Source organism: Ambystoma mexicanum, chromosome 6q (assembly GCF_040938575.1).
Source record: "Ambystoma mexicanum isolate Mex_15411 chromosome 6q, UKY_AmexF1_1, whole genome shotgun sequence".
Taxonomy (NCBI): domain Eukaryota; kingdom Metazoa; phylum Chordata; class Amphibia; order Caudata; family Ambystomatidae; genus Ambystoma; species Ambystoma mexicanum.
This window is the reverse complement of record NC_090937.1, coordinates 939773920-939799820: the sequence shown is the minus strand read 5'-3', so window position 1 is coordinate 939799820 and position 25901 is coordinate 939773920. Positions and strand designations below refer to the sequence as shown.

Here is a 25901-nt window from a genome sequence, read left to right as displayed (position 1 = left end):
ACAGGGCACTGTGCCAAATCTAGCGATTGTCGTTGCTCCTTTCCCATGGAAAGTCTCTCCTCGTGTGGCCAGGGAAAGGCAGAAGTCACCTGATCATGACCCTGGGAGAAGATATCGGAGTAAGGACTACATGAGGGCAGACAGCCCTTATGGGAGTGGGATAGACTTGCTAGGTCAAACATGGTATTCCCCCTGTTTCATTAGGACCTAACAACACTCCTTCACCTCGCCATGTTTGTATGGCATATTGTAGGGTGGATAACGATTCTCTGTTTACTGGTCACCAACCTTATATGCATACCTCCCCCTTTAATGCTGAGACAAGAAAGAGAGATGGAGGAATTAAGATCACTAGAAGCTGCAAGCCTAGTTGTTGGAGGATGTTAACAAGTGCTGGGATTTGCATACATTCCCACCACCCTTTAATAACACTTATGCAGTAAGTCTGGGTCTGATGTACACCCCTCCTTTTTTATAACACTGAGACGAGGTAGAGGGATGGAGTGTGAAGATCACTAGAAATAACAAGCCAACGCTGCCTTCTAGTCATTGGAAGATGTTAAAAGAGGGCGGGAAATTCAAATATGGAACACCTGAAAGAATTGGCCCTCCCAACACGGGTTGGGACATGGGAGGAAAACAAGCAGTGTCCAAGGAAGTCAGGCGGAAGAGTGTTTGATGTGCTGCAATAGCTGCCGAGCGATGGAGAAGGGGCGATGGGAACTGAGAAGCTGACGAGATGCGCTCCCAGGCAGCAGACGGGACAGCGGCGGAAACAGTGAGATGCTGAAGCTGCCAGAGAGTACCTATAATCCCAAAGGAGGAGATTGGGACACTGGGGCACTTCATGGCAGATGCTGTGTGCCGTTAGGAAGGAGCAAAATCCCACACAAGGTAACTGGTACATTTAACACAATTGGAGAAAGGTTGGTGGCCCGACATATGACAGATATAATTACCTGGATACTGCAGCGAGTGAATGCTAATGAAGAGTGTGAACCTGGGATTTGCACTCAAATAGTGGGAGAACTCGGAGTAAGCCAGGCAATCCGCAGGTCTGGGACCCTGACCCAAGTAGCGAAATAAAACCCTGGCAGAGAGTAAACAGGGATTGGAGAAACTGGGCAGAGATCCCCCAGGAAGTGCTGAGAAAACGGGGGGAAACCCCCCCCCCCCCTCTTTTTTGAATTGTGGACCAAAAGGGAAGAACCATACTGCTTTCTGGAATAAAAAAGCATCAGGGGTCAAGAGAAAGAACTGTAAAGTGTTGTGAAACAGAGACAACTCGAGGGAAGAGCTACCCCCCCTATGCCCCCCACCCCCTTGGGATTGTGGAATATATGGGAAGTGACACTTTGAATTACCTGAGACTCTAGCGGAAGGGAATGGCCTTGGCTAGTGGAACCTTATTCATTTTTTCTTTTCTGTACCTTAGAGAATTCATATTTGGAGCCTTGGAAGGAAGCTGCATGTGTTCAGCCAAATGACATTTCCCCATACCACGTTAGATTGGGTTTAGTGTTTGAGGGTCAGTTTTGGATTTTAGACGGAGAACTTTGCTTTAGAAATCTTGACACAGACACTCCTTCATTTTTCTGAGCCAGGGAATCCCCAATTCGAGTTAGGGATAGGTAGGATTTCCCCAACCCTTTTTTTCTTTTTGATAAATCTTTGGTAAACACCGAAAATGCCAGTGTCCAAGTCTTACTCTTGATCCCTCACAGCCCACATTAAAGACGACTGAGCCTGCACATGAATATGAAAGCATGTGCTTGGCGTATTGTGGATGAAGGTGATTGGCATGCTTGAACTGACTGGCACTGGGCCCTGGCGGTGAATTAGTTTACCTTGAGTGGGTAAGGCGCATTGGGGCACTGGTAGCTGTTGTACCGCCACTATTTTTGAGACCAACATTCATTAAGTTGTGCGTTGCCCCGATGCATTTAGCAAACCACAATTCCCATGTGACCATTGGTAAGCCCTGTATCCCTCCCGACCTCCTCCAGGTAACCCTAAAAGGTATTTAAAGGCTTACTCGAGACTGCGTGACATTAAAGCCTGATTTATTAGCTGTGGGGGAGCGTAGGTCGCATGCAGTCTAGAGAGGCCCCTTCTCTGAAATTATATTTTGCTTCATATCTGTCTCTCCTGCTGTAGGTAGCCAGCACCATAGCAAATTAAGTGGACTGGGATGCCTGTTGTCCCTTACTGGAGACAAGGTAACATTGGCTGTCCTGTCCATAAAGCTGGGTTCGAGTCCTTGTCTGTGTCTCAGTCCGAAGGACCAGGTGCACTCTCCTTCCCACCTCAAATCCACTGTTTGTAAGAAAGTGACCGGCCAGCATTCCCTCATTCCTGCACTATATAGTACATATTTCTTCTGCTACTGCACATGCTGTAATTGTTCTATGTAAGTGGAAAAGCGTACCTTGCAGCTTCCCTCTCTGCCCCATTCTGTATCTCCCCTACCCTCACCACCTCGGCAGAGAGAGCCTCGGCTTTATTCAAAAGCCAAAACGATTTGCTTTGTTAATGTTCTTTCCTCACCACCTCGGCGCAGAGAGCCTCGGCTTTATTCAAAAGCCAAAACGATTTGCTTTGTTAATGTTCTTTTGCATCTGCTGCTGTCAAAAAAGTACAAAAACTACTCATGAAAGAACAGTTTGAATGTACTCGTTGACGAGACCAGTGACTAGCTGTCATAGCAAAGCACCGTAACATAATGCCTAATAAGAGAGTATAGTTATGCAAGTTAGAAACATTCATTTAAGTACTTTTATAAAATAACTTGCTAACACGGACATGGTCCTGCGCTTTTTATTTTTATTATTGGATGCAGCATGGAGTGTTTTACAGTCTGGAGGGTCTTCTCTGGATGCGGTGGAGATGGGCTGTGGCCAGTGTGAGATCAACCAGTGTGATGGCTCTGTTGGATTTGGCGGCAGCCCTGATGAACATGGAGAGACAACTTTAGATGCCATGATTATGAATGGGTAATCACATATGAGGACAATTTTCTTGTCCAATTTATCTTGTGTATTTCAGCGCAGCTTTACTATGTAGAGATGGAATCAATTCACCTCTTTGTCCCTCCAAACGTCTGTTATTGTTTTTTGTCATGCACTTTTATTTATCTCCTGCGCCCCCCTCGACCCCTTCAGACACCAATTTCAATTTTGCTCCACATCTTCACCACCACATTGACTTTGGTCACTGAGGGCGTTCCAACCACAAAGTGCATTGAGGCCATACACATGGGGAAAGAGCGCTATATAAATAACCAAATACAATGGTTGGAGAAGGTAATCTAAGAACTTTTAGAATTTATGAGCTGGTTAGTGTCCAATTGTTATGATCTTTGTTGGTGAAAACCTTGTTTTTCCTCTTTAGAATATGTCGGCAATCGTGGGTGCAATCTATTTCATATGTGCGTTATTTTTTAATTGTGTATTAACATTTTATAGCAATAATACTAAGAAAGTGCATGTTATTATGCTCTATTTCACAGGGACAGCTTGTCCTACACAGTTCATCAAAATCAAGCAATTTAGATCGATTTGTAGTATTTTAGTTGTTCAGCAATATATTTCCATAGATACATTCATCACTCTGAGAGGTGAACCAACGTTAAATCGTTCCAACAAACATGATTGATAATCGGAGGGTCAATTCAGTAGACTTTTTTTGCATTGTTCCTGTCCACTAGCAATGTCTTGTAGCCATATTTTTACTTTGGGGCTGGACCCTTCCACCATGCTTGGGCTATACATCTTCACCGCCAAAACTAACAGTTCAGCCAGTTTCATATATGTATAAACAGCCCTCATTTATTTATTTACTTATTTTTCACATTTATAAACGCACTAAACCCCAGGGCATCAAGGCGCTGTTAACATGTTACATGAGTTTAAGGGAAGGATCAAAGACAATTCAGACAGAGTTAGCGACACTGTTCAGATGTTAAACAAAGAGCCACGTTTTAAAGCATTTCTGAAGGCCCACTTTAACTTTAATATCGAACTTTTTTTATTATTTCAAATATATTTACCCATTCTGTTTTGCACTTCATGCAAATCACTGAGCCCACCAGCACTCCTCGCAATTGGGGAGAAAAATACTGTTCGAAATATGATTCCCTAGTGATCCGTTAGAAAAAGTGCTCTTCAAATGAACTTCTAATTCTCATCCACGACTCTGCATCAGTCTCTTTTTCACACAAAGCTTCCAGGGATGATGAATGTGGCAGCCCAAGTTATCAGCCGAGCAAAGCGAGTGTGGATAACGAGGGCTCTGGGCCGTTATCCCCTGTTCCAGGTGCTGGAACGGGGGATGAAGGCCATTAGTACCAGGGTTACCAAAGCGCTAAACCGGGCTACTAAATTTATTTATTAATTAATCCTTTCTACAACGGGACACGCACAGCGTTGAGGTATAATTTAGAAGCTCTTGTGGATTCGCTTTTATCTGATATAGCGAACAGGGGTTCGGAGTTTCTTTGGCTTGTGGAGAACAAATGACTATCCGGCCCAGCAGAATATTTGAATGCAATAGAACCAGTTTATGTTTGGACGCGTTATGTGCATTTTAAACTGAGTACCAGTGGCTGTTTTTAATCCGCAATATAAAGGGACATTTCTTTACATTGTAAATCTTTCTCTAACGGGAAAGACATCATGCATTTTTCTTTTACTCTTGTCCCCTTTACGTTTGCATGCATTCACATCACTCAAATATGCCGCCATAGCATCTCTAAATGTATAGGTTTTGCATAGAGATGTAAAAAACAAGGCACTTCAATTCCTTCTCTATGAAGGATTTTGTACGCCAGCATTATGTTGCACATGGCACTGAATTTCAATTGGGGCTGTTATTATGTTTGAATTTTTTTTTTAATTGGCAGTTTTTATTGTATTCTATTTTTGTGATGCATTTCGTAAAATTGTTTTCATTTCATTGTGGGGTTTTTGTGGACTTTCACTCGAAACAACTCATTACTGATTGACTTGCCGACTAATACGTTTTCACACTAGTATCCTAAAAATGAGCCACAACTGAGACAATGCTCATTGTTCGAAATTGCTTGCACCGGTGAACACTGATGACCCCTGGGGTAGAGGGGGAATAAGATTCATGTTGTAATGACCCCATAAAGGCAATAAGTCGATGGTGACAATAAAGGGTAATAAACCACAATATGGGAGGAGCCTGGGAGTAGCGTTCGATACCTGTTGTGTTATTTATTATTATTCTGTGTAGATGTGCATTTTATTAATGATTCATGTAATTATAGTGTTGAAGCTTTTAAATGTTTGGCGAGGACATTTTAACTTGTTTTTATATTCAATTATGTTGTGCAGTAGCTTGCATTTTGTATCTATTAATGGTGAAAACCGAAATAAAAGTGTTATAAACTCTCGGGCACAAATGTAATAGTTTTTTTCCTTCTATCATAGCAGACAATGGATAGGAAAATCACCACTTGGCAATGCTTGCCCCGAAGGCTCCTTGCAACCTACATCTGCTGCATGACTGCTGAGGTAGTACTTTCAAAGGCTGTCGGGTGCACTGGGCGAAGGCCACCTGGGCCTTCATCTTTGATTGTGCTGGCCTAAACGGCTAGAACAATGTGACCTTTATGCTCATCCGGAAGTGAAGCAGGGGACGTTGGTCCCACACCACCTCAGCTAAGGAGGACTACGCCGGATATCGTCCGACTAGTGTGACCAACCCGTAAGCGGAGGATCACGTGATATCGGGAGATGAGATGGAAGCAGAAGACTGACTGCGGATACACACAATAAACATTATGTCCTCGAGGCTGTGATAAATCTGAGCTGATTTCCCCCAGAAAACCTTGCCGGGGACCCTTCCAATGTGGCCAGGGAAAGGAAGACGCTTCCTGATCCTGGGCTGGTGTTCTACGGGAGGATCACAAGGGGGGTGGAAGGGGATCTGGATAGGAGGAATGGGAACCCCCATTTAATAACGTTCCCCGAGAAGCTACAGCCTTAATGGCTTATTGTAAAATTGAAGTTTTAGAACAGAAAATCAATTTGAACATTGGGGACTTCAAATCCCACAATGCCTAAAGTACTGGGACGAGGAAGAGTGATGCAGAGGCATTGAACTGCAAGGTGCTGCCTAATAAAGTTAATGACCCACACCTGTGGAGATAGTAACGCTCCTTTGCCAACTGGGGAGTACTGTGGGAAGAAGCTTACCATAAAGCAAGAGGCAGAGGAAGCAGAAGGCAGAGTGGCAGCGGAGGGAACAGATGCGTATGCAGCACCCAATGAGTTCACTAATTTTACGTGTCCTCCAGAACGCTCTGTAATCGCCCACTGGCCACTCTTACAAATATTGAATACCAAACTGTTGTAAAGAAGCAAGAGGGGCAGAGTAAGAATACATTTGCGTACCAAACTGATACAAAACAATTAAAAATGAAAACGGCAAAGTAAGATCCATGGGTACAACCAAGAAGGTTACAGATATAAAAGAATCAAAGCCATTTCCAAAGCCAAGAGAGAAGAATATTCAGGAAGATTAACAAGCAATATTGCCAAGAGAGAGCAAATGTGAAAGCAAATAATGAGAGACGATATTGCCAAGGCCAGTTGAGGGCAATTGAGAAACAACCTAATTGTAAACCCCATTGCTAGAGAGAAGGCAATTGCTAATAAAGAACCAAACCAGCATTGTCTAAGCCGAAGCAGAATGAGTGTGGTAAAAGGCCATTATCAGAGTTTGGTTGAGGCAAGACTGGGGAAAACAACGTTGCCAAAAGAGCTGCCCTCCTGATGGGAGATATTCAGGAGGAGAGGAGCATAATCTTCATTACAGGTGGCAAGAACGGGACAAACGGTAATAAATATGTTCCAGGTTTTCACAGAAGTAGTGGCCCATCCTGAAGTTGTTGATATTGTTAACTGCTCAAATCAAGAGATACTGTTGTGACAGAAGAACTGGCCACCGGATAGGAGAGATTCAGGTGGAGAGGAGCATAAGCTGCATTACCTGTGGTATAAATGGAATCCTAGTATTTCATGTCTTTACAGTTGAAGTGAACTTTACCACTGAAGTACTTGTAGTAGTATTAGAAGTGTTTTTGTCCTGGCAGGCAAGTATACCGGGGCAAGGGACCAGGTGTAAGTGATTTCAACCCAGCACTCCGCATAAGTCAATGCCTAGCGTGTGATGCCCAGCTGGAACCCTTAATTATATATTTTTATGTCTAAAAGTTATTTTATTTCTGAATGATGTACCCTTATATCACACCCCTCTCTTTGAATCCCCCCAGTCTCGCTGAACCAAGAAGGTTGTTTTGCAAAGTTAAAAGATTTGTTATATGGACTTCAACAATACATATATCACACTTTTATGAATTTGAACAATCTCTAGATATCACACTATTAATATTTATACAATGATCAGCTTTGGGTGATATTACAATCAACAATCTCTTTAGTCAGTAGGAGCATGTATGAGAAGAATAATGTAGCATAGAATAAAACTTTGTGTGGTTTCAGTCAAATGATAGGAAATGAATGCAGCACAGAAATAATACTTTTGTGTGTTCAATCAAATGCAATGTAATCACTCTTTCCCTCTGATACTACTCAATCCCCTCTAATATGCAATATAGAAATGGTAGGAGAGAAACAGGTTTCAGGAAAAAAACTCTACAAATGCAGTTTCAACCCCAATTCCCCGAGCAAGCTTAGAGAAACGGGAATAATTTCAAAACGGGTCAATTGCTTTTGAATGCGATTTGAATGAATGGGGAAAACACTGAAAATGGATTTAATTCTCTAAATTGCAGTCAAAACTAGTGGGAGCCGCTTTGGATAGCTTCAGGTACACACTAACAATGAGGGTTGGATGACTAGCAGATAGGAAACTGATTTCAGAGGTTGAATGCAAGAAAAAGCGATTTTACATTTGTTGAAATGGAGCCAAATGCAGATTCGTGGCAAACTTTTCAGCGCGCGAGAAATGTGATTACAGAAAAACCATATATCCGTTTGAAAGCTGAGGATGTTAGCTTCAATCTGACACTTATATTTCGTTTCTAGCATGTACGGTTCAAAAGTTAGAGGTTTTAGTAGAGGTTGATTTTTTTTCTCAAAAAGAGTCAAGGTTTTCAAATGAAAGATGCGCTTTTGAATATTACAAACAATAATTTTCTTGGCACTAAGGAGGCTATGAAGATGCAAGATACCCAACGGTACAGCCACCAGAACAGGGCGCCTCCACTCTGACTTTTGCACACCAAGACACTTGTCCTTCTTCAGCAAAATATTAGCGCAAAGATGATATTATCACTACAATTATCAAAGTACTATATGGGTAAGGGAAAGATTCAGAAAAGGCAAAAGAGATTCTACTATGCAGTCTGGATGTGTTGGAGTGGGTTGGATTGGATTACTTAAGGATAAGAGATTGGCTATGGACAATTCTATGCTAAATACTCACAACTATGGTTTTGGAATAGGCCCGTCAGGATCTGTTCAAAGGTTTTGGACTGGAATCTGCTAGCCCACCGGACAGGATTCAGGCGCTTGGTTCTGCGCTCAGCAAGGCACTCTGGTCTCTGCATGGCACTCTGGACTGGATCTGACAGGTTGGTTCTGGAGTTTACAGCCATCTGGTTTCAGCTCTGCTCTACTGGTTTGGATCTCTGGGTTCTGGCAAGAGTTCTTGGCAAGAAGCACAAAACAGCACAGCCAGGCTATTCAATTCTTGACGTGCCCCTTGGGAAGTGGTTAAAATCAGGTTGCACGATTTTAAAGGCCCATCTGAGAAGGGTTCAGCTTTGGAATTAGCCTTCTGCTTTCAGTCTGGAGTCTTGGATCTGGGTTCTCCTGCAGAGCGCTTCGCCAGTAAATCAGTTGATGGGTGAATGTGTCTCTCTCTGTCCTAAACTGTCCCTATTTATCTATTTCCCCAAGGGGTGGGAGGCTGATTATACGAAGCCCACCCCCTAGGGATCCGATTGGTCAGAGTATTTCCTCTCTCCTGATTTGAGAGGGAATCAAGTGTCATAGTGATGCTGCAATTTACAATTCAGGGAAAACCCTCCCCTTTGTTTCTACACAGAAAAACCTAGTTTTCATATAAAGCATATTTAAAACATCACCAATTTGCTAATAATACATATTCACATCACATATATAATATAGCACGTATCTGTCCGAGTCGCATCTTCTTCAGAGTTTCTGTTCAAAACTGACAGTTTTTCAAGCTTTTGGTTGGTTACCCCATGTCCGATCTGTACCCGTTTTTCCACATACATGCACATGACTTCTGGGCATAATCCTGTACATTTTCATATTCCTAGCATGATCACAATTACTACAATATCAATATTTTGATAGTCCGGTCTCCGAATATCGCACAGGGTTCAGAGTAGTCTCAAATTAGTGTGTAACATTTTTATATTAACAACCAATAAAACACAGATTTTTCCAAATTGTTCAGTTTTCTATGAGTCTTTTTCCAAAAAGATATTTCCTTGAACCTCCAAGGTTTGGCTGGGCCAGAGCAACCTGAGCCTCTCTTCCTTAGCAGTGGGTTTCTGTTGACGCCCGAATTTGCATTTCCTTTCAGTCAAGGGAGCCTTTTGTCTCCACTCAGAGCAACAGGCCAAAATCTCCACCCTCTTCCCTTAACAACTCAATGCCAGTTCCTGAGCAGAGAGCAGGCGGATGATTCCTTTGTTTGGGGAGAAGCTGTGGAATGTCTTTGAAGTCCAGTGTGACTGACATTAGTCCACTTTAAAACACTGCTTAAAAATGGGCTTTTCTAAAATACAAAATTTCATTTCTACAAATATACACACACATCTCTTCATTCCAGTCTTTTTAAAACATAGAAATAGAATTGTAGCAAACCATATTGCTTTTGATGGCAAGTCTATTCTTTTCCACAATTTTATTTTAAGACACAAGTTTTAAATTGACAGTATAAGAAATGAGAGCTTCTGACGCAGGCGAGCGGCGGTACTGCGCCCATTTCTGACATATTTTTCCCATGCAAGCACCTTTTAATGTGGATTTTTTATGATGAAAGGTGTTTCTCCTGTCATTGTGCTTATGGGGATTCCTTAAATAAGGTGATGGTGAACACCCCACAAGGATGTTGGATCTTCTCTGCTGTTTGGAAACCATGATTTTGCACTTTCAATCAGCCAAGGAAAAACGGATTTTAAACACTTCTGGATTTTCCTGGCAATGCAGCACTGCCTTTTCAAGCAGTTTTATTTTACTCTGTGGGCAGCCCAATGCCAGGTTTTGGCAGTGTGATCTCCTGTTTTACCACTGACATAGGCAAAATGGATTGGCAGCCTATTTTTCATGTTTCCCTGCGCACTTCTCACAGATTTTTAGCACACATGGCTTTTTGGTGACCATACTGTTTTCGATGAAAGCAGCACACAGTGATGTTGTAGGGCATTCACTAGTGGATCAGAACATCCCACAAGCCCCCCCCCCTTGCGATTTGGTGTTGAACGTCCATCAATGGGAAGTCGCAAGACTGGGATGATCAGTCCCTCTTCTTTTGGTTCCAAAAATGGCAATGTTCATCATCCTTTCCTCCATCCGGGGTGGATCGACCAGTTCTCCTCGCCCAGTCCTGATGTGAGTATGGAGCGATACTCTGGGCCCCTTGGATCTTTCCTCCCGGTCCCTGGATGGTCCTCCTTGGTCTTAGTCTCCATGGTTTCCAATGAAAACTATAATGACAAAGCAAAACCTATTTGTAGACATTTCCCCACCACTATTAATGTAGTGGGGCGGACACATGCATTTTGACAAATCGGGACACGTTTTTATATTTGTAAGTTATCGATTATATATGGAATATTTTGTAGTTGGAATTCTAGGGAGATGGCGTGATCCCCTCTGGGGTTCATGAAGACTCCTCCAGTTGCTGCAGAGTGTGCCTAGGATGGCAACACTTTAGTTGGTTAATATGGACCCACTTATCTTCCGGATGCGGATTTTGTAGGCGACTGGTGAGTTTTTGTCTACAATTTCAAAAGGTCCCCTCCAGCTAGGCCAACATTTGTGCTGTTTGGCCTGGTTCCTTTGGAAATTGTATAAATAGACCTGTTATCCTACATTTTATTCTTTTCTGGTAGTCTTTAAGTCATAGTGGGTCTTCATGTTGTTGGCAGATCTTTCTAGATTTCGCTGAGCATAGGCAAAAGCATGTTGAGGTGTTTTCTTAGATTTTCAACATACTAGTGAGTTGTGGAGGCATTGATCAATGTCTGCTCTTGGGTTCTGTAGAGCAGATGCTGGGGAAGCACCATCCTGCGTCCAGTCATCAGCTCAAACGGTGATATTTTGGTTGCCGATGAAAGGGTAGATCTGATGGCCATTAGGACAAGAGATAATCAAATATCCCAACTTGGCCCAGAATCTGCCACAAACTTTTTTAATATGCTCACAATTGTTTTGTTGTATCTCTCTACTGCACCACTAGAGGCTGGCCGGTAAGCAATGTGTAGCTTCCTTTTGACCCCAAGTATCTCCCACATCTTTGTCATTACTTCGCTAGTGAAGTGGCTACCTCGGTCTGACTCTATCCTTTGGGGTAATCCAAAACACGAAAAGATGTGGTTGATCATCAGGGCAGCTGCTGTCTCTGCCTTGCAGTTTGGGGCTCGGGAGACATTCCACCCATTTAGTAAACAAGCATGTCACAGTCAAAATGTACTGGTTCCTCCTAGAGGAGCGAATTACGGTCCCGATATAGTTGACTTGTAAATCTGACCAAGGCAGTGTCATCCCCTTCTTTTGGAGAGGCGCACGGTGTGTGAGGGATGTTGGCTGAAATTGTGCACACACAAGACACCCCTTCAAGTATTGGTCGAGGTCCTGCCCCATGTGTTGCCAGTATGCAACCTCTCTTAAGATTTCAAGTGTTGTATGAAAACCCCTATGACCGGCTGTGGCCGCATCATGGGCGTGACTTAACATCAGGATTCGGAATGAGGTAGGGACCACCCACTGATCATGGCCAGCTAGGGATTTCCTTACCAACAAACCATCTTGGCTTCGGAACATTTTTGGACATTACATCAACACTCTGAGGTCCTCTTTCCCTATGTAATCGGTATCCGTCAGGGGAAAGTTCTCGGGGTCCTCAATGTGTTGATAAAACTTACCAATTATTGGATCCCCTTTTTGAGCCGTAATCAAATCAGCATCTGGGGTCTCCTTACTCCATTGTGCAGTTGAGTTAATTGTGAGCATTTGTCTGGGACCTAGTGATAGCAGTGATGTGGATTTCCCCCAACAGGGACTCTATAGTAGATCCCCTTGGATGGCTCCGGTTTTGGCCAGCTGATCAGCTAGGTCATTTCCAGTTTTGTCTGGGCCCTCTACTTTGGAATGACCCTTGATCTTTTTCCAGTAGATGGTCATCCCATTCGAGGTGACCAGATCATCAATGTTTTGAATTAATTTCCCATGTTTCAATGGTTTATTATTAGCACATAGCATGCCTCTGGTTTTCCAGTTAACCAGGTGCTCCATGATCCTGTTGCATACATACTCCGAATCCGTGATTATGGCCTGTTCATGGAGTTGATGTTGGACAGCAGTGAGGATGGCTTGATGCACAGCCATCAACTCTGCCACTTGACTACTTTGGGGACCAATCTTGTACCCAGCGGAGGGTTCTGGGGTCTCATCCACCCATGCATTCCCTACGCCAGCCACAAGTTCTTTTTCCCCGTTGTTGTCAACATGGTAAGAGCATCCATCCACATAGACAGTGGGCATTCCCTCACACTTGTCTTCTTCAAAGACGTTGTGTGGGGAATTGAGGTATGTCTCCATGTTGTCCTTGATTTTTAGACTTTCATCCTCGAGACAGTTTTCTCTGGCACAATCATGCAAGTCAGCCAGACCCTGCGCGAGGGGACTCTTCTTGTTTTGGCCATATCTGACCTCCAAAGGAAAGCCTTGCATTGACAGAATCCAGGAAGTAATTCGGGAATTACTCACATTTCCGGCCCAGATTCTGTCACTTTGGAGATATTGCTGAGGCTGGTGTGGAGTCTCCACTATGATGTGTTCCCCCTGGATAAACGGGCAGTAACTCTTCAATGCCCACACCGTTGCCAGGAGTGCCTTCTCGCAATCGTAGAATTTTTCCTCCACAGAGGATAAACTTTTACTTGCATAGGAGATTACTTTATTTATTGACCTTGTCATGCTTTTGATATAATACTTCAGTCAAGTATGTATTAGAGAACCCTGTCTCCAAGAAGAACTCCTTGTTTTTGACAGGGTAAGCTAGGCAAGGCGCTTGTGAGAGGCTTCTTTTGAGTTCTCTTACTGCCTCGGCTTGTTCTGGACCCCCACTCCCACTTGACACCCCCCCCCCCTTCAAAAGATGAATCAGGGGTCTTGTGATCTCTGCGTAGTCCTCAATGAACTTTCTACTGTAATTAGTCAGTCCCAGGAGGCTCCTTAGTTCCCCCAGAGTTGTGGGGTCTTCCAATTTCTGGAGTGCTTCCACTTTCTTTTCCTGGGGACGGAGACCCTGAGGAGTAATCTCATGCCCCAAGAATTTGACACGGGTTCCACACCGCTGTGCCTTTTGAAAGGAATGTTTTGCTCCGGCGGCCCTCAACTGTGTCAGAACATAACGGATCTCCGCTATGTGTTCCTCCACAGTTGAGCATTTGATGAGAACCTCATCTACATAGGCCAGGTTACCCCTCTCACCCAGGTTGGGCATGGTTTTATGTAGAAAAATGTTGAATTCATTGTCGGAGTTGATGTATCCGAAGGGTGTACTGCTGCCCCCCCCAAAGGTGAAGGCCAGCTTGTATTGTTCCTCCCTACTGACGGGTGCAGTCCAGTACCCAGTGGTCAGATCTATTGCAGTGAATACCTGTGACCCCAGGATCTGGGCCAGCCCTTGGTCAATGTAGGGAAGGGGCCATCGGGAAGTATGGACCCGTTTGTTGAGCTCCCTAAGGTCGGCGCAGAGTCTCCACTGGCCGTTTGGCTTCAATATCCCCAGCACCAGATTATTGAAGGTGCTGTGGACTGGACCGATTATCCCACGGGACTCGAGGTTCTTAATTATTTCAGTAAGGGACTCCATTGATGCGAGAGGCAAGTGATATTTCTTCAAACACTGGAGTCATGCCAGGGTCCGTGGGAATTGTTGTTTTGAAACTTAGTTTCAATTGTTTCCCTTGCTCCAGAGTCTCACAGGAATCAGCTAGGTTGACTCGTCAACCATCTGCATGAAGCCTGGAAAGACTTCCGGTTTCGCTATCTGAGCGGCCTCCTCCAGCTGGGTGGAGAAGTCCCTGGTCAGAGTGCTGATTTGGACTGGTGGCTTCAGGTGGGGAAGGAAGCCCTCATGGACCTGGAAAATCACCTCATCCCTCCTGAAGTCACAAGTCACATCTTCCTTACCATAAGGGCAGGAAGTGTACACCAGGAAGTCCCCACCCCCCCCCCCCCCCCACATGCCGGGTAAATATTTTGTCTGGTGTTGTGTTGTCATCACTATCACTGTCAAAACAGTCCTTGGGGATTGGTACTAAAAGTTCATTGCCTAAATCTATGGAAAAATGTCGGTCATCAACCGCCATTCCAATAATGGTGCCTGCGGCTAGAGTGATACTCTTTAAGTCGCTGTTATCCACCTCTGTTGGAATGGTGTCATGTTCTATATTGACTAGTGGTGTGGGGGTTACCCCCAACCCTTGCTTTTGGATAGAAGTATTTAGATGAATATAGGTGTCAGGGTTTTTCAGTTTCTGTCCTCCTTTTCACTTTCACTTCCAGGGAGAATTGTCGGGTCCTTTCTGGGACGGTGACTTCCTCTCCAATCTGAATTTCAACTGCATAAGGCAGCAATTGAGCTGACCTAAATGCTTTCTCTGGGTCATCAAAGCCCATGGGATTATCCGCTAATCGGGACCAAGCTTTGAAGTTTATTAGGTCCAAACTAATGGCAAAGCGATTGAGAATGTCACTGCCTAAGTAAAAGGCGGCAGTGACGTCTCGCACGACCCAACAATTATGGACTATGGTTTCCTATGGAGATTTTGAGCATACACCTGCTTGGCACGAGATGTTTGGAATTGGGTGTTTCCAGATCCATTTTCCATTTGTTTATCAGTTCAAATGTGGGAATGGCTGAATCTTTTGGGAGTTGGCGGAACATGGCTTCGCTGATGAAGCTCTTACCGTTTTTCACACACACTCGGGCGAGAACAGTCCTTCCCATCATTTAACTGAATAGGGATGAACAACTGCTCTCCAATTTGCTGACTCTGGACTATAGGAGTGGGAAGTTCTGATTGTGGATTGGTAAAGAATTTCAGAGTATTTCCTTCCAGTGTGGAATTCCACATTAAACTGGAGGGAAGGTTGACTTTCAGAAATGGAGAGGACCCCCCCATCACCAGTTTGTTGTCCTACTGCTATTACTGTCACGTCTGGTATTTGGTTGTTCTTGAAGTGAAATTGTACCTGGTCAGATTTTTGTTCAACCATGTGGCATGTGCTGTTTAAACCAACATGGTTGACACTCTGTTTCAATTTTATCGGTCGGCTAGTCTGGGTCCAGTGGACCTTGTTTACACAATCTATTAGGGGTGACAACCTTTGCAGGAGGTCATTCCCTAGTAAACAAGAGGTGCCCTCTGGTGTTACAACTATAACTGGGTGCTTCACCTTGTGTCGCCCAATTTTAATATGCAAATCCACAGTCCCCTCGACGGGAATTTCCTTCCCGTCAAAGTTCTGAAGTTGTCCAGGAAAAGGGGTGAGAGGAATTTGGTAATTCTTCCCCCTTCCTGAATTCAGTTCATCAAAGGCCTTTTTGGACATAAGGGTAGCTTGGGATCCAGTGTCCACCAGTGACCAATGTGTACCCTGTCCCTGTATTTGAACCGGGGCATAGAATCTTCCCTCTTTCTCCGCAAGGGGGCATAGATAATGTACATTTTTGGACAACTGGTGGGTTAGTTTTCTAGTTTTGGACACTGATAGAGAAGAGATTTGGCCAGAATTCTGTGGGGAGTCTTGGGATTCTGAAAAGAAAAGGTGGCAACTAGATATGGGAGAAGTTTTGGGTTCCCCTGGTTCCGGTTCTGGGCTGCCCCCTCCCTTTGGGACCAATTTTTCTTTGGGAGGAGTTCCCCCATCTCTGAAGGAGAAGTTCCTTTTCCCAGGATCCTCTGAGGATCCCTCTCATTCACATTGGAAGATTTGTACTTCCTCCTCAAAATGGTTCTGTTTGGGTTTTTTGTTTCTCCTACCCCCACCCCTCTGCTCCTTGGGTGGCAAACTTTCAGGGGCAGGAGATTTTGGTTCTGGTTCCTGGGTTTCCAAGGGCTTTTTATAAGTGGGGAAGGAGGCGCCCTCCAAGGCTTTACACCCCCCTTCCCCTTGTGTCTCCTCCCTGGGAACTGGTGGGTTGTCAGGGTTCTGCCGCCGTCATTGATCTGGAGCACCGGGTCCGGAGTTTGAGGCATTCTGCACCGGCATGCTTACCTGAGGGTTCTGTTGAGCCCTCAGCATGCGACCCAGATCCTGTGCCATGTTTTGGACCTGGTGCTCTAGCTGTGACACCCGCTCAGGCTGATACAGGGTTCTCATTACTCCCCTGGGCTGATCCCGGGAAGGGTAGCTATCCCTAATCTGAAAATACCCCGGGTTTGGAAAATGTGGGTACCCCTCCACCCTTGGCCTCCCCTCTCCCAGATTGGGTTGTCTGGGCTCAGGAAAGTGGGGAAAGAAGGATGCATTGTTCTGGGGTTGAAAGTTTGGCGTGTACCTGGGGAAGAAGTTCTGTCCTGGATTTGGGGAATTTCTACCCTCCTGGGGGAAGTGAGGATGGAAGTTTCCTGGGTTAGCTGGTGCCTGGTTGGATTTCCCCACCCCTCTTTGGACTGGAGGAGTCCACACATAACCCAGGATGGGTCTGTTCCCCTTGTAGCGGGGATTTATGTAGTCAGGGGAGTGAGGGATCCCATTTGTGGGACTACCTCCTTGGCTCCCTGTCTGTGACTGGCCCAAGGGCCTTCTGGGCTTGGGATTATTCTGCTGTGCAGGCAGGTTTTTGGGCCCCCCATCTCCAAATCTAAAATGGGGGCAACCTTCACCTCTGCCACCATAGCAACAGCAGGGGTGTTGGTTGGTTTGGGGCTTTTTGCATTATTCTTGTTTTCTATGGGCTTTTGCACCTCATAGATTCGAGTGGCCTGTTGAATGACCCAGTCTAGTGATCTTTTCTCATGAAAATCTCTCACTAGCTGGGTCGTGATGTACTTGGGGAGAGCGTGGAAAAAAGTATTCACAAATTCTTTGCTGTCAGTGCGCACCCTTCTGGTGGTCTGCACAAAGGCACACTTTAATTCCTGCACAAATTCTTGTGGGGCCTGATCCTCCCCACATTGCAATTTGTAGGGTGCCTTGCGAGCCTCCTGAGGATTTCTATGCACAGAAAAATGCTTCAAGATGGCCACCCTATAGGTGGACCATCTAGAATGATTTTGATCCTCCAGCCCCGCAAAGAACCTGGAGTATTCTGGTGAGAAGGTCCATTTCACATACTGAATACAACTTTGGCTGTCCTTCAACTGGAAAGTTTCCATCTGCTCAAAGAGCTCTAAGTGCTCCCAAACAGAATACTTGGCGTTCTTATGATAGGGTGTGATGACGCTCCTTATCGCCTTGATTTGTTTTAAGGGGTCCTTAAGCAAGGCCATTTTTGACTTATTGGCCTTCTTGGTTCGGATAACCCTGGTCCATTCCTCCTCTGACTCAGAGGCACTGCTCCCAGAGGTGCCCGTCTGGTCTTCTAGGTTTTCCCGGATTCTGCGAGCCTGGGAATGGCTAGCAGAATGTGGGGACCTAGTCTCCTGTGTCCTGGGGCGCTCCGAGGAGTCTTCTGATTCCTTCTTGCTCCCAGGATTTGATGGGTACCCCCCCTCCCACTGTCCTAGCTGTCCTAGCTGAGCAGAGGTTTTCAGGATGGGCCTACTCTCCACTAAATTTCACAGTACTTGGGTACCCATACCCAGGTGCCCGCCCATCCATTCCTGGGAGGTGCTGGTCTATGAGCCCCATATTTCTTATTCGGATTGAAATCTGCCATCCCTGTGGCCCTTGGCTCATGGGGGTGGCAGAGTCCAGGGTTTTGAAAAGGTGAAGGCCTCTGGTACTAGAGTTCCTGAGGTTATGCTCAGATGTTTCCCTTTCCCAGCAAACCTCATCTCTATCAGCCCCTACTCCCTGTTTCCATGCAAGAACCTGAGCTTTCTGTTCCTCTATCAAGGCCTTGCTGGCTTCTATCAATCGCTCTTGCATAGCTACCTGCCTATGTAGCCTGTCATTGTTCTCACAGAGAGCCTCACTTTCTCTCTGTGCTTCCTGGGTTGTTTTTGAGTACTGGGCCAGTCTTTGCTGCAGGAGGGTTGCCTCCCGAGTCCTGTCCATACTGGCCTGGTGCTTCCTTGCTAGAGCCTCTTCCACCCTCCTGGTGTGCTCTAACAATTTGTCATGGGCGCTACTCCCGAGGGGCCAGGACTGGCCCAGCGCCCTCGGAAGCAGACCCGTCTTCCACTACTCCGGACCCAGCAGACCCCTACAGGGGCCCTTTGGACCGTGTCCTGGCGCCTTTGCAGCCAGGCTCATGAAGGGTTTCAGTCCCGGCGCCATAGGCGCCAGGCTCATATTGATAAACAGTGTAATAATGCTTGGGTGGACTTACCTGGGGCAGACCATGCTGCATATTTACCCAGAACAATCCAGTCTGGTTGAAGTCCCCAGCCATCAGGGCTGGGAGGAACTATTCCCTCCATTCAGGAACTCTTTTCTTACCTGGGTGGAACCGGTGGAAGAACACACACTGGAAGCACTTCTCTGCTATTTAAACCACGCCCGATGGAAAACACGTGCTTCGCGTTATTCTGCAGCAGCAGCAGGACGCTCACCGAGTCGGCTCCTGCATTCCAGGTCCAGAGTCATCTTCAGCTTCCGCGTAGCAACCTGTGGATGAAGAAAGACACAGAACAATACTTACCAGATCCCGGAATCCAGTCACCGGCAAAACCTGCAAAGAATAAACATAAGGTTAGAAAAGTGCAACTCGCTCGCAGCCGCGCCCGCTTACCTGATCCATCCGTGATTGCAACGGAGCTAACCGCGGCCTTCTCTTCGGCAGCTTCTCTGCACCTGAAAGGCAAAGGACATAATTAAAGAGGGGTTCGGGTGAAGGCAGTCGCATTCATCTTAATTTACCAGTTTTTGCACGCGCAGAAGCGGCCGCATCAACCGCAGCATCCCGGCACCTGAAAACTAGAAAAAGGACATTATTAGAGGTGCCATTAAAAGCGGCCAATGATCATTATACTTACGTGCATCGGCACGTGCAGTGGCAACGGATATAAAGCCTGCAGCATCCCAGCACCTGAAAACTAGAAAAAGGACATTAGAGGTGCCATTAAAAGCGGCCAACGAACATTATACTTGCGTGCATCGGCACGTGCAGCGGCAACGGAAAACTACGCCCACAGCATCCCGAGGCCTGAAACAAAGGAAAAGGGACATTATTGAGGTGCCCATCTTTTAAGCCTAAAGACTACAGTATACTTACAGGCATCCGCTCGTGCAGGAACGGCGGCATCTCTCTTCGGCATCCCAGCACCAGTGCCACAACTAAGGCCGCAAAAGACTTGAGCCTCAACACTGGACTCATCCAGTGACGTAACTGGAATCCACGCACCCCTGCACCAGACGCAGGATGGAGAGCTCAGCATTTATACGCCTAAGGTGAGAGCTCGCAGAGACAAGTAGAAAGCTAGGCTGTGGGAGAAACTGGCGATTGGTGGGAGAAGGAATCCCATCAAACGGTGATTAACCCTTTTTCTTCCACCTGCAGAAAACTTACCCTGCAAGTCAGACATTCGATAAGAGGAAGCCCAGTCCTGAGAGTCGTCCGAGCTCTACGCTTCTCAATTAAAGAAACGATAGCAGCCCAGCCGGGATCAGCGCCTCTGTGGGAATCAGGTGAGCGTTACACAATTTTTGATGGTCTTTTTGGAGGTCACCCAGTCCCTGGAGGGCCAGGTGATTTTTCTTCCAGTTTCTCTTTTAGATAGCAGACTTCCTGGGATAAGGTGTCTCTTTCCTGAGCAAGAGCCTGCCTCTGTGTCGCCAGGTCATCCCTCTGTCTTTGGAGCGCACCAGCTTTCTGGCGCTCTTCATCAAATTCTGCCTGTGTGTCCAGGTCTTTCAGAATTAATTTACTACTCCCCTCCTTCTGTCTAGTTGGCTTTGCAGGGTGGCTACCTGCTCTGTGCATGCCCTGTTGAAATGTATTTGTTGCTCCAGCTTTTTCTGGCTCTGCAGTAGAGAGTACAAACTTTCTTGGTACTTCTTTTGCAAGGCCAGTATTCTGGTATCTGGTCTGCCTTTTCCTGCTGCAGGATACCCATGTCCTCTTTTATTTTGATTATGTACTGCCTATTTTCGTTTTCTGACTCCTGACTCCTCTGTAGCCTCTGCTCAGAGTCCAGATCAGTTTGGGCCCTTTCCAATGCCTGCAGTTGCCCGTTTGCCAGGTCTTGGCCCTCAGCATATTTATCCTGTATGGCTCCAATATACAGGTATAGATAAGCCGCTATTTGGGCAGTCTTGTTTTGTTCTTCTTTTGCCTAGGGGGCTATATATAGTTCACTCGGGGCCATATGTAAGGGACCCTGATCTTGCCATATATCTTATCCTGTTGCAGTGATCTGTTCTGTGATTGCCTGCAACCATACATTCTGATCCTGCTCTGTCCATTCACCTCTCACAAATAACTTATGCAATAGGTGGTCTCTAGCCATATTGATCTCTACCAATGTCGCCATTCTGGAAATATTGATTTCCTTACTGACTTACAGAAGTTTTGTTTTATTTTTGCGAAACAGACAGTTTCCTTAGAGCGTTCCTATTGAGGGGTGCTTTTCACAGTGTAACACAGCGTGGTAGCCCAACAGGATTTATGTACCCTGTCAGTTAGCACACTGTATTAAGCTGTCACAAGTGGTATATCTAATTCAGAAATCCTGGACGAGCACCCAATCTGTAAGTGATTTCAACCCAGCACTCCACCCAAGTCAATGCCTAGCGTGTGATGCCCAGCTGGAACCCTTAATTATATATTTTTATGTCTAAAAGTTATTTTATTTCTGAATGATGTACCCTTGTATCACGCGTCTCTCTTTGAATCTCCCCGGCCTCTCTGAACCAAGAAGAAGGTTGTTTTGCAAAGCTAAAATATTTATTATATGGACTTGAACTATATATATCACACTTTTATGAATTTGAACAATCTCTAGATATCACACTATTATTAATGATCAGCGTTGCTTGATGTTATAATCAACAATCTCTTTAGTCAGTAGGAGTATGGATGAGAAGAATAATGTAGCATAGAATAAAACTTTGTGTGGGTTCAGTCAAATACAATGATAGGAAATTAATGCAGCACAGAAGAAATATTTTTGTGTGTTCAATCAAATGCAATGTAATCACTCTTTCCCCCTGATACTACTCAATCCCCCCTAATATGCAATATAGAAATGGAAGGAGAGAAACGGGTTTCCGGGAATAAACACTCGGCAAATTCAGTTTCCAATTCCCTGAGCAAACTTAGAGAAAAAGGAATGATTTCAAAACAGGTCAATTGCTTTTGAATGTGATTTGAATGAATGGGAAAAACACTGAAAATTGATTTAATTCTCTAAATTGGAGTCAAAAGTAGTGGGAGCCGCTTTGGATAGCTTCAGGTACACACTAGCATGTGTTGAAATGGAGCCAAATGCAGATTTGCGGCAAACTTTTCAGCGTGCGTGTGTGTGTGTGTGTGTGTGTGTGTGTGTATATATATTTGAAAGCTGAGGATGTTAGCTTCAATCTGACACTTAAATTTCGTTTCTCGCCTGTACGGTTCAAAAGTTAGAGGTTTTAGTAGAGGTCGATTTTTCTCAAAAAGAGCCAAGGTTTTCAAATGAAAGATGTGCTTTTGAATATTAATTTTCTTGGCACTAAGGAGGCTATGAAGATGCAAGATACCCAATGGTACAGCCACCAGAACAGGGCGCCTCCACTCTGACTTTTGCGCGGCAAGACACTTGTCCTTCTTCAGCAAAATATTAGCGCAAAGATATTATCACTACAATTATCAAAGTACTATATGGGTAAGGGAAAGTTTCAGAAAAGGCAAAAGAGATTCTACAATGCAGTCTGGATGTGTTGGAATGGGCTGGATTGGATTACTTAAGGATAAGAGATTGGCTATGGACAATTCTATGCTAAATACTCACAACTATGGTTTTGGAATAGGCCCGTCAGGATCTGGTCAAACGTTGTGGACTGGAATCTGCTAGCCCACCGGACAGGTTTCAGGCGCCTGGTTCTGCACTCAGCAAGGCACTCTGGTCTCTGCACGGCACTCTGGACTGGATCTGATGGGTTGGTTCTGGAGTTTACAGCTATCTGGTTTCAGCTCTGCTCTACTGGTTTGGATCTTTGGGTTCTGGCAAGAGTTCTTGGCAAGAAGCAGAAAACAGCACAGCCAGGCTGTTCAATTCTTGATGGGCCCCTTGGAAGTCTGGGGTTAAAATCAGGTTGCAAGATTTTAAAGGCCAAGCTGAGAAGGGTTCTGCTTTGGAATTAGCCTTCTGCTTTCAGAGTTCTGGAATCTTGGTTCTGGGTTCTCCTGCAGAGCGTTTCGCCAGTAAATCAGTTGATGGGTGAATGTTTCTCTCTGTGTCCTAAACCGTCCCTATTTATCTATTTCCTAAAGGGGTGGGGGGCTGATTATACTACGCCCACCCTCCAGGGATCTGATTGGTCAGAATATTTCCTCTCTCCTGATTTGAGAGGGAATCAAGTGTCATAGTGATGCTGCAATTTACAATCAAGGGGAAAAACCTCCCCTTTGTTTCTACGCAGAAAACCTATTTTTCATATAAAGCATGTTTAAAACATCACCAATTTGCTAATAATTCATATTCACATCACATATATAATATAGCACGTATCCGTCCGAGTACCATCTTCTTCAGAGTTTCGGTTCAAAACAGACAGTTTTTCACGCTTTTGGTTGGTTACCCAGTGTCAGATCTGTACCCATTTTTCTACATACATGCACATGACCTCTGGGCATACTCCTGCCAATTTTCATATTCCTAGCATGATCACAATTGCTACAATATCAATATTTTGATGGTCCAGTCTCCGAATATCGCACAGGGTTCACAGTAGTTTCAAATTGTGAGCAGCATTTTTATATTAACAATCAATAAAACACTTATTTTTCCAAATTGTTCAGTTTTCTATGAGTCTTTTTACAAAAAGATATTTCCTTAAAGTTTCAGATACACATCAGTCTAGCTCCGCCTCCAAGGTTTGGCTGGGCCAGAGCAACCTGAGCCTCTCTTCCTTAGCAGTGGGTTTCTGTTGACGCCCGAATTTGCATTTCCTTTCAGTCAAGGGAGCCTTTTATCTCCACTCAACAGGCCAAAATCTCCTCCCACTCCCTTAACAAATCAATACCAGTTCCTGAGCAGAGAGCAGGAGGAAGATTCCTTTGTTTGGGTAGAAGCTGTGGAATGCCTTTGAAGTCCAGTGTGGCTGACATTAGTCCACTTTAAAACACTGTTTAAAATGGGCTTTTCTAAAATACAATTTACATTTCTGCAAATATACACATCTCTTTATCCCAGTCTTTTTAAAACCTAGAAATAGAATTGCAGCAAACCATTTTGCTTTTGATGGCAAGTCTCTTCTTTTCCACAATTTGATTTTAAGACACAAGTTTTAAACTGACAGTATAAGTAATGAGAGCTTCTGACGCAGGCGAGCGGCGGTACTGCACCCATTTCTGACATTTTTCCCATGCAAGCACCTTTTGAATGTGGATTTTTTTATGAAGAGAGGTGTTTCTCCTGACATTGTGCTTATGAGGATTCCTTAAATAAGATGATGGCGAACACCCCACAAGGATGTTGGATCTTCTCTGCTGTTTGGGAACCATGATTTAGCCTTTTCAATCAGCCAAGGAAAAACGGATTTTAAACACTGCTGGATTTTCCTGGCAATGCAGCACTGCCTTTTCAAGCAGTTTTATTTTACTCTGTGGGCAGCCCAATGCCAGGTTTTGGTAGTGTGGTCTCCTGTTTTACCACTGACATAGGCAAAATGGATTGGCAGCCTATTTTTCAGGTTTCCCTGCGCACTTCTCACAGATTATTAGCGCACATAAGGCTTTTTGGCGGCCATACTGTTTTTGATGAAAGCAGCACACAGTGATGTTGTAGGGCATATACTAGTGGGTCAGAACATCCCACACAGGTAAAAGTTAAAGTACTCTGTTGTAGTTAAAGGCTGTGAAGGGGAAGAGTGGCACATCCAGTATATTATCTTGTAGAATCATTCTGACAATATATTACTGTTCTAAAGGAACTGCAAAGTGTTAGTTTCCTAAGAAGAATTATGATTAATTTTTTGCTGCCAGTGGAAAGACAATGAGTTACATTTATTTTTAAACTTGGAAAGTCCAAGTGAAAGACTTTTTGGGGTAAGAATAATCTTGACACCAGAAATGTGTTATAAAATTGACCTTTCTTGTTTTTGAACTGTTGAAATTCCTGCTTTAAACCTGGGAAGGGAACATTACTCTGGTTACAAGGAGAAACAGTGATTTTTGTTCTATTGAATTGAATTGCTATATATATATATATATATATATATATATATATATATATATTTTGTTTGTTTGAACCCAATGCACCTTTTAAAAAAAAAAAAAGCATAGAAAGCTAAATGGAAACAGTTTACATCCTTTCGTTACATTCTTTACGTATACTTACATTTTTCTCCTCTACAGATTCTCCCCACACATTTCATTGCTGCCAGAACCATGCCAACTCTTTCACCCACTAGCACCAGTTCCAATCTATCCTCCATTGTCAATGAGGCCGTTTTTCCCCAATAGCTCTCCTAAATAGAGTGACCTTAAATCGAATAGAGCCGGACACCTCATTATTAAGTGTGTTGGGGAATTCTACCTGGCCATTTTCTTTACAGTATAGAGAGAGGTCATTTTTATCCTGTATTTGGTGTCGTCTTAATTGAACCTCCTTTGTGGGCATGATGTTTAACGGATATCTGAACAAGAGATCTCTGCAATGGGCTGATGGACATTTCTGGCGGTACCTTGGTAGGTCATGCAGCCCATTTTTCTCTTTTCATACTCCCTCTCTGAGTATCTCTCCCCTTGGCTTCAATAACCTATACCCAGTCAGACTTTCTCAGGAGGTCTTGGACTTTGGTTGGATTGGCCGCCAGGACCACTGGATCGATGTCATTGAATAGCAACATCGCCTCTATTTTTGTTCTCCATTCTTTAATAGCCCTAACCTCACCCTCTGACTTCTGGGGCCTCAAAATTGCGAAGGGGAGCGCCCTTCTTCTAATGTACATTTACGATAAACCATATGGATTTCCATAGCACCACCGAGGACATGGACTGTAAGCGTAGTTCGTGACGTATCACTGCGACCGGCAGCTATCTATCTTGGTAGCCTCAATACTTTGCGCCAAAAGTAACCCTCCAATAACGCCCAAACTTGAGGTTTAGCATAGCTTTAGCGCCATATGCGAGAGCTTGCACCACCTTCTATTTGTAGAAGGTGATCACCGGTATCGGCGAGAAGCGGCAGTAGAGCTTCTAAATGGCGGCCCCTTGGTAGTTAGGTTTTTTTAATTTGTCCTTCAGGAATGTGTAATGGCCTTTATCATTCACATTTTTGTTAATCACAATTCCTAAGTAGACAATAAATTCAACCACCTCCAGCA

At 44.6% G+C, this 25901-nt stretch overlaps 1 protein-coding gene across 2 annotated transcripts in view; it reads left to right on the top strand.

Annotated features, from left to right (window-relative positions):
• The window catches only part of AGA (aspartylglucosaminidase), a 339637-nt gene that overhangs the window by 26890 nt on the left and 286846 nt on the right, over positions 1-25901 (top strand). Inside the window, exon 2 of one of the 2 annotated variants that reach the window (XM_069631451.1) lies at positions 2840-2993. The exons of the other annotated variant lie outside the window; for it this stretch is intronic. Coding sequence (XP_069487552.1) covers positions 2840-2993 — 154 coding nt within the window. The remainder of the gene's footprint in view (positions 1-2839; positions 2994-25901) is intronic. 2 annotated transcript variants of the gene reach the window in all.